We start from the raw sequence: 9,588 nt of genomic DNA on the forward strand, positions 1-9,588 counted from the left end.
TGAACCACGAGGAAACCCTTCGTAGTCTGAGGAACAGACATCAGAAAAACTGTTTAACTGAGCAGCATTAAAAGCGAACTTGAAGTTTTGCAAATCAGCTATTTATTGCTTTTAGGGAAAAGCTTCCACAAACTGTGTCTCTTTTAAAGATTTTATTGTACATTTTTGCATGTGAGGAAGCTACAAGATAATATATGAGATGGCACGTAGCTGAGCAGCTCTTAACAGCTGTCACTGTCACCCTCTGTACCTTGTAGATGACATACCTAAAGTCAGGAGCTGCCTGTAGCAGTGGAGGTGGAAACACCAGCAGCCCGGAAAGGGGTTGGGCAGGTTGTGAGAGCAGAACCTGTGAGAGCTTGCGGGTTCTCTCTCCAGTAGAAGTTACCCAGTGGCTGGGGGCCTGCTGTGCTCCTGCTCTTGCTGTGCTGTGTAATTCCATGGATAAGCAGAACCCCCCAGCGTCTAGGGCTGGACTTTGATCTGCAGAAGTTTAATCAGTGTGTTTGTTAAGAAAATAGAATAGAAATTCGAAAACCACAACAGTGTGCAATGAGGAAAATCATCAGCGAGCTCCCAGCCACGGAGCACACCGGGGTTTTGCTGTTCTGCCGCTAAGAAAACAATGTCACAGCACCGATGTCTGTTTACTTGACCAGAACCACCTGAAGCTTTCAAGACAGTTCACTTTGCGTAAGCTGAACTTCGGACTTCAGTCCCGTGGCGGTATTCCAGAGAATTACAAAGGCAATAAAGTAGCACGAGGCAAACCAGGGAGGACAGTCACGGAGGGTTGATCTGAGGTGCTGGGTACGTGTGTCAGCATAAAGCTGTAAGGCTGTAACACAGGGCTGGAGGAACTCGGGGAGTTTCATCTTTCCATTCATGGGCACAAAAGTGTGGCACAGTAACAGTGGGATTTTTTTTTCCTCCTTTCAGCTTGTGCAGTTTGGTAGCATTCTAGTCTTGGTCCAACCTTTCAGCGGTCGGATTTTCAGTTGTCAAATATAAGCTCTAAATGGAAGTTGTAGATACCCAGTGATCTCTTCTGTATTACTGAAATGCAAACTGGAGAAAAGACAGAAACCCACTGAAATGAAAGGAGCATTGCCAGCATTATGCGGACGTTCGGAACGAAGTCAGGGAGTTGACCCTGGCCGAGGGCCAGGCCTGCGGTTGCATGAGTATTGTTGTTTCGGAGCGAGGCAGTCCCCTGGTGCATGGGAAATCCATTGTCAGTGTTCTCTCCACAAAAGATTTGACGCAAAAGCTGTAAGAGACGTGAGCACATACCCTACGGTCAAATCCATCAATAACTGAGGCCTCCCTTGCTCTCTGTGTTGAAACACTATTTCCCAAAGCAGCGCAGAGATTCCTCCTCGGAGGACTGAGGGGAGGGAGCATGCACACCTATTTATCCTGACATTGAGGAGGGACTTAGAACTAACGTGGCTGCAACTAATATGCTCAGATGGCAGATACCAGCAACTTCTGATGCTCCTTGTGCATCCAATGCATTACCTGAAACCGGGTGAACAGCCACTCTTGGCATGTTGTAGAGTGCAAAGCAGCCAGCAGATTTTTCTCCTCGGCAGCTGAACAGGTCGTGCTTTCCTCTTGGAGGTCCCAGTACTCAGTGGAGGCTCGTGAGAGTAAAGCGATAGTGAGTCAAGGTTGAAGTTGTATGGAAACAATTCAGGCAGGTTTTGTTTGGGTGTAATGCATCACGTTGTAGTTGATTGTGTTACCCCCTCAGGATGCTTTGGCTTTGGCAGAGCTGCATTCTCTTACTTTTCCCCAAACACAAAAGCCATAAATTGAAAACGGATATTCAGGACAGCTCTAACACAAGGGGAAACTTGTCCATCCCGTGACGGCTTAAGCTGAAGCCAAAGACCACAAATCACAAGCTTCATTGTTAGAAGCTTGGTTACATTTTTTTTAGAGACCAGTTTTACTTCAAAATAAGGTTTGTTGGTTTGTGTCTTTCCTCAAGTTGCAAATAAGCCAGAAATAAAATTTCCGTACGTCCTTCAGTGGGGAATTCACAGTTCCCTTGAGTCACTACCAAGCGGAGGTGGTTTCTGAAGGAAAGGACCACAAAACCATAGAGAGCAGCGCAGGCTTCGGTGCTTTCGTAACTTGAATAGTACCGATGTGAGGACGTTACTTATGGATCAGCAACGGTCGATTTGATTTTTCTGGAGCTGAGCAGCCTTTCGGTTAGAAAGGCACTAGCTGTGGGATAAAAGCACAGTCATGTGGAACACAGTCTGTTTTCTTAAGTGGGTGGACACACCTTAAGAGACTGATTAGTGCCGGTATTTGCTGTACTTTTCTACAAATTGCACTGGAACAATCAGCTTTGCTTGTGATGGAGCATTTTTCTTTCAGATGGTATCATTAAGGAGAGACTGTGAAAGAAGCTGGGAATGGGGATAAGCTCCAAAATTCACAGTCTAGGAAGAACTGCTAAGAATTACAGAGCTCCCCAGATGCACTGGTATTCAATTCCGTATTTGCTGTCAGCAAAGCTTGTACCAAAACAGACACCAATGATTTTTTTTTTTTTTTTGAGTGTTAGCTGCTTTGGGAACTCATACACCACCGTAAGGGAGGGGAAACCAACAGGCTGCTCCAACCTGTTCCTACAGAGCACAGAGTAACAGCCAGTACCAGATGAGAAATGACTCTCCAACCTCTGCAGAGACAGCCTCTTCTGTGTGAGGGGAGGCTGGGGTGGCAGAAACCTGTCTTTGATTTTTCAGAGCTGATCTCTTAAGCCCCAGATTGGCCTAAGCCTTGGAGGAGTAATAGACGGGAAAGCCTATGGAAAAAGCTGGGGTTTGCTGCTCGATGTTAACTTGTTGGCCAGATGAGAAGTTGAATGGGGATGAAGTGATAAACTGGGGGGAGGACTGGAGGGAATTCTTCTCTTGCTTTAATTTCTTGTGTTGAATGTGGGGAATAGAGCACTTCTCAATGAGCTTAGTCTGCTTCCCGCTTCCTTTGCGCAGCAGATTCTTGGCTCGCAGCAGGACTGGGCACCATCTAGTGCAGAATTTCCAAGAATACTTGATGTGAGCCTTCCTTTGCTGAAATCTCCTTGGCTTCAGTGGAAGCAGTTAGGTCATTCGATGCCATTCAAATGTCTCACCTTCCTTGTGTATGAAGCATTGTCTCCCTGAGACTGCCTCGGCCTGCGCCTGAACGTTGGTCCTTTCACTTCAGCCCACAGGCCAGGTCCAACCATAACCCCTGTGAAAGAGATGTGCCATCAGCTGTCGGAGACATGGCTTTTCTTTTGATAATTTGAGATCAAATGCACTGGAAAAAAGAAGCTAGTTGTTAAATCATTTCAATGCCAGTATTAGGTACAATTTGGTGCGTGTTGCAAACAACTGCTGTGTCTTCAGCACCAGAGAGATCGCACCAGAGTCAGTAAGAGGGAAAGCTGGTCTTGCTGACTGCGGGGTGTAAGTGCTCAACATTAGGCTTCTGGAGAGCTGTGTGGCTGAAGGCAGGTCTGTGGTCTGCTCTTCCTAAGGGTTTCTGTTCTTCCTTTCTTTCCATTTCTCTCTTCAGGGTTCTGGCTACCTAAAAGTGATTCTCCATTTCAGAATAAAGCGAAGTTCATTATTTTACATTTTCTCCAGGGATGAAGGTAGTTAAGTGACACCCCACTTGCAAAGTGACTCATACCTTTGACTATTTGTAAGTGTTCCATGTGGCAAAAGCTTCAGGGGTGGTGTAGCTTTCTAGCTGTGGTCCATTAAAATCTGTCAAGTAATTAAATCTTGGGGTTAAAGTGAGCTTGAGGAATGAAGCAGAACAATATATCAAAGTGGTCACTTATTTTCACCCCTTCTGAGGGCTCATGATTCATTTTTCTTTTTATTTTGTGCAGATCTACAGCCAGTTACCTACTGCGAGCCCGCTTTCTGGTGCTCCATCTCCTACTATGAGCTCAACCAGCGAGTGGGAGAGACCTTCCACGCCTCCCAGCCCTCTATGACCGTGGATGGTTTCACCGACCCATCTAATTCTGAACGCTTCTGCCTTGGTTTACTGTCCAACGTGAACAGGAATGCGGCAGTGGAGCTCACAAGACGACACATTGGTCAGTTCTGTTTCCTTGGTTCAGTTGGTGTCTTCCGAGGCGGAAGGTGGAGACCTGCACTTAAAGGTTTTTGTTGAGCCCAGCTTGGTCAGTGGTAGAAGACCTCAACGGGTGAATATCCAGGGGTGATTTAGCAGGTTAATCTTCCACAAATAAACACCAATTGTGTTTTTTCATCTATAATACAAAATTGCACTGAGGAACACTGCAATTGCTGTGTAATAGGGACCGAATTTAAACTTTTACATGCACTCTCCAGTGTTTGGGTGGACGTTAGTGACAAACTTGGGTATTCCTTTTTCCTCCTGCACTGTTTTATTTTCTAACTGACTGTTCTTTTACAAATGGGAAACCATTTCTGTGATTTTTGTCTCGAAATTTCTATTTTTCCTGCCTATACTGCAAGGTAACATTCAGATTTTTTTTCTGTTAAACTTGTGCTGAATAGAATATTCCAGAATTATACAATTTTATTAAAAGCCAAAATCACTTAATGTCTTGCTGCATTTTCTAATGACTACCATCAAAAATGAACTTGCTTTTTGTACTGATTTTGCTCCCCTTCCCTGAGCAGTAAATTCTTATACAGGAGGATCCTTCCTTACTTGTTCTTAATGTGATTTCAAGCACCAAAAATCCCACCAGGATTCAGAAACCAGTCTTTCAATTCAGCAGGCTCCTTACGCTCTGTGGAGAATGAAAGCAAGATACTCAAACAGGAACGTAAGACCACAGCAAATGTTTATTTGAGAGACAGATTCCTAAAATTTGTTTCTTTATTAACTGAGATTTTACTAATTTGCGTGAGCTCCTATGGGAAACGTATGTTTGTCCTTGTACACAGCGTAATCTCAAGCAAAAGGCAATGATTTGAAAACGTTGTGTCATTTCATTCCACTGAGTCAATAAACAAACAGTTGTATCCAGCTGCGATGACTTTCAGAAAAGGTTGAAAACCATGTGTTAACTGCTCGGACATTCATATGGCAGAGATCAGAGCCCTGCGTGTTTGGAGTACGGGGCTGTGAAGGGGGAACTTCCCGCAGCCCAGCCTGTGACTGATGGTGGGGCCGGAGAGCCCAACTCTGACTTCATAAATTGTTCCTCCTGCCTTTCTCAGCTTAACTCGCTCACGGAGCAAATCTGTCACTCCCTGATGGGGGTACCCAGGGGCCAGAAGAGGTGGTCTTGGTTTTCCATCATTCATAGTTCAGCTGCTTTTTGAGAGCCGCCTCGTGAGGCAGTTGTCTACCAGCTCTTTCTGCAGGTTTTGCAGATGATCGTTCTCAGCTAAACCTTTCTTTCCTAGGAAGAGGAGTGAGACTCTACTACATCGGAGGGGAGGTGTTTGCTGAGTGCCTTAGTGACAGCGCCATTTTTGTCCAGTCTCCCAACTGCAACCAACGCTACGGCTGGCACCCAGCTACCGTGTGCAAGATCCCCCCAGGTAAGGAGTGTGTCCTACTGGTGAGCGCAACCGTTTGCAGGCAGGGACCTCCTGAGGAAAGCAAGCTCTGTGTCAGGGTAGGCGTGGATTTGGATGTTACGAAAGAGCCAGGATGGGAGGATGCCTTTCAAGAGAGGATTTAGCTGGGCTTACAAAAAGCTGGTATTTTTTGCAGTTAAAAGGATGTATATCGTTAAAAAACAATTTTTTTTTGTTTGGAAGTGTTTGAATAAAGATTGTCTTTCTTTTGAGCAGAGCTCCAAGCTCTGGCCCATCCTAATGGGTTTCCTTTCTCAGATGCTTAGGAAGCAGCTGCCAGTGTTGCAAACATGACTTAACTGTCCAGCCACATCACAAGAGTCCACCCCGGCTGGAGTCAACATCTGAAGGCATAAACAACCCACATTTCCGCTGTAGATTCATCTAAGGCACATTTGTTTGGACTCCAGCTCTCCCCACTTTTGCTACACTCTTTGGCCGCCTTCTCAGGCTCATCTTCAAATCTTTGCTAGGTTTGAAGCAGTTTCTTCATTCCCTTGTTGACAAGATCAAGTCGCACCGACTCCTCCCAAGCAATGTCGTGGAGAGACCCGTTCCCGTCCAGTCCCAAAGTATGAGCAGCTTGATAGTCCAATTCTGACCAGGCTTTTTGCTTTCCTCACCACAGCTCTTTCTCTGTGCTCAGCCTGGCCCTGATGCTCTCACCCTCCAAATTTTCCCCCCATAAACTGCCTGGCAACAGCTTCCCTTCCACCTCTCTGTGAGATACACGGCTCTCAGGCCGTGCTCTTTTGTGGTCACAAAAATGGGCAGTTGTTTCTGCAGCTGCTGAGCTGATGCATGTGGTTACGCTTCGCTCTGTGCAGTTCGACCCAAAACAGATGACATGTACGGGTCCAGCCCAAGAGAGGAGGTTCAGAAGTGATGTCAGAGAAGTACAATTCATCACAGGCCAACTGGGTGTTTTTCAGGCTTGGCCCATGTGTAATTCCAAAGGGGCATTAGTCGTGGGCCAAGTTTCAGAGTTTAACTGGTTTATTGTTATCTGGGAGAAAGCAAGAACAGCAACAACTTTTTACAGAGTGGTGTTGTTTGTTTATTTCAATAGTGAAGGCTGTTGTTATTTTTCACCTTTATCACCTAAACCCAGTTGAATAAGTCATTCTCAGTCTTTTAGCTGGGACTAAACATTGGGGAAAAGCTCCCCACTTTAAAGGAAGACTCTTGGCAACGTGACAGTTACACTGAAGGGGGAATGATAGCAGAGGCAGCTCTGCTACCAGCCCTTCTGCTCTTGACCCTGGTAACCTCTCTCTGGCTTGCCAGAGTGGTTTCACTTCAGAACTTCTCCATTACTTCTGCTGACAGACACTGTGTAAATCCACACCGGTGACTTCCTGGATTTAGCCCGTGCATTCCTTTCTTCCAGGCCCTGTAGTGTTATGGTCACAGTCAGGCTTTTAAATTCCAAGATGAGAGGAGATGGTTTTAAGGGAGATAGAAGGAGGCTCCATACGAGGATCCAAAGGCTGATCTCACTATGAGGGCACTCGCGGTGATCCCTCTCTGTCCCGTAACAAGGTTTTCTTCCTTTTCAGCATACGGGCTGTGGAAATGTGTCAACCTGGATCCCTTTTTTGGAAGTGCTGTGGTTAAACTGTCTGTGTGTACTGTCATGTAGGGTGAGGATATGGGAGAGCAGCACTGAGCTTCTTTCTGTCCTCACAAAGGAACAGATTTCTTCAGCTGGTTAAGCTAATGCCTTGCTCTTGTCACATTCTTCTTTTTTTTTTCCACAGGATGTAACTTGAAGATTTTTAACAACCAGGAATTCGCCGCTCTCTTGGCTCAGTCCGTAAATCAGGGCTTCGAAGCTGTGTACCAGCTCACCAGGATGTGCACGATTCGCATGAGCTTCGTCAAGGGCTGGGGAGCAGAATACAGGTCAGGCCCCTTGCGGGGAACCGCGCGGTATGCCCGTGTTTGCCATCGCCCCTCCTGTACTTCACAGCCCAGGGAGCCTCATGCTTCTTCTCTCAGCTTGTAAGATGGGTGGGAGTTAGCATCACGTCTCCTCGCTGACGCAGATCGGTTGTAGTTGTTCAGAATGTGTTGATCTCGCCTCTTCTCGTTCCCATCCCATTTGTGTAAAACACACATCGTGTGACAGACCTGGGAAACCGCAGTGCCATAGGAACCAACCTGAAGCACAGCAGACAAATCCAGATGGCCTGTAGGAACTATTATATTTTTTTCCTTAAAACTAGATGTATGTTTGATAGTTTGAGTGCCTTATGACTATGCCGTTACCAGGACAGGATTGGTGTGAGTGCTTCCTAATAGATACAGGTTGGGTTTGCTGCTTCTTTTATCAGAGACTAATGAGATTAAAATAAAAGCAGATTGGCTTGAAAATTTATCTTTGGAAGAACTGTTAGAGTTGCTGCAAAATTACAGTTAAATCTTCTTGTCCTTAATGCTTGTCATAGGGCAATTGCTTAACTGTGACTGGGGGCAGTGGGAGAAACAGGGTTCCTGTTTCTCTGAGTGAATGTTGACAATAAAAAAGGAGATGTCTGATGTTTGGGATCGACAGCGTGGATATTCTGACAACACAGGGACAGTGGACGCAGTGTGGAGGACAGAGCATTCCGTGGCTCATGTGGCTGCTGCTCCACTGGATTAGCAAGCAAATGTCCCCGTGTAGCAAAGGGAGTGAAATCAGCATTTCATAGCACAAGTAGGGGAGACAAAATTCGTTGGAAAATGAATGTTGTTTTATGAGGGAGAAAGCTGGCAAGGATTGAAGCCAAATGTGATTTGGAAATACTTGACTTGACTGTGTACCCATTAAATCTGTGGCCTTATTGAAAACCCGGGGGTAGTCACTGCCTGGCAGAGCAGCCTGCTGCTCCCCGTGCACTGCTGCCCGCAGCAGCTGGGGGAGAGGCCGTAGGATCAGCTGGAGCCTCAGCCCTGCACGTTACTCTCCCACTTTCTTCATTTCTCCAGATGTTTGGAGTCCATTTTGTTTTGAAATTGTCCGGCACCCAAGCCAGAGCGTTTCAGCGCTGGCTCACAGCCACAGCTCGGAATGAAATCCAGATGAGCACGACTTACAGAAAGTCAACTATCTCATTAGAGTATTGGAGTCAGGAAACCCTCTGCTCACGGCGACCACGCAAGAGCTGCTCTCTTGCTCCTTCATTTCCTCACCACAAAATACTACATCTGATTGCCTGTGTCAGAGCACGTTTCTTCGTTGAAGATATTACTGAGAGAGCTGCATCTGGCGATTTCTGGTTCAGCTCTTAGCCTTCTGAGCTGTCAGATTGGTGGGGTGTTTGGTGCTCTTGCGTGCCAGGAATTTGGGGAAGGAGAAGGCTCCGTAAGCAGCCTGCACTAGGGAGGTTCTCTCCAGCGAAAGCCCAGTGGAGCAGCTGAAGGCATGGAGAGCTTTGAGGGTTTGCCTCTCTGAAAGGCTGGAACTGATGCATTGGTCGTCTCGGTGGGAAGGCAGGATGAAGTTCGCTGCAGTAGATCTGCAGAGGGCAGAAGTGGGGCAGCCCCATGGGTAGCGGGTTTCTGGACAGTGTTGCTGGGACAGTTGTTGGGCTGGTTTCAGGCAGCAAAGGGGAATGTTCTGTGTTAAATTAAGGGAAACTTTATTTCCTCCTGGGACCTGAGAGGTTTCTGTGCCTCACTGAAGCCGGAAGAGCAAGAGGTGCTCTGCCCGCCTTGTCCTGCAGTCCTGCTCTTGAGACACCCTTTGATGCACCACACTGGCATGAAGTCGCTGCCCAAACGCCCGCTCTCAGGGCATCGCCTGGCCTGCCAGCTCTGGTCAGCCACGTCTGAGATGGCGAAAGGTGGGGTGCCTTCAGGGAGCTGATTCCAGTTCAGAGGCTGAGGGACAGATTCATCAACAGGAGAGGTTACAGCCCTGGTGGAAGCCTCACAGAACCACAACCCAGAGCCCCGCTCCTCTACCCTGCCACAAAGGGGCAGGGGTGGTGGGGGG

At 47.0% G+C, this 9,588-nt stretch overlaps 1 protein-coding gene across 1 annotated transcript in view; it reads left to right on the forward strand.

Moving 5' to 3' along the window:
- Window positions 1-9,588, forward strand: part of LOC104494348 (mothers against decapentaplegic homolog 3) — a 69,490-nt gene that overhangs the window by 58,589 nt on the left and 1,313 nt on the right. Inside the window, exons 6-8 of the mRNA XM_010137167.1 lie at window positions 3,908-4,120; window positions 5,430-5,567; window positions 7,367-7,511. Coding sequence (XP_010135469.1) covers window positions 3,908-4,120; window positions 5,430-5,567; window positions 7,367-7,511 — 496 coding nt within the window. The remainder of the gene's footprint in view (window positions 1-3,907; window positions 4,121-5,429; window positions 5,568-7,366; window positions 7,512-9,588) is intronic.

Source organism: Buceros rhinoceros, unplaced genomic scaffold (genome assembly GCF_000710305.1).
Source record: "Buceros rhinoceros silvestris isolate BGI_N320 unplaced genomic scaffold, ASM71030v1 scaffold12300, whole genome shotgun sequence".
In the NCBI taxonomy this organism is placed as follows: Eukaryota; Metazoa; Chordata; class Aves; order Bucerotiformes; family Bucerotidae; genus Buceros; species Buceros rhinoceros.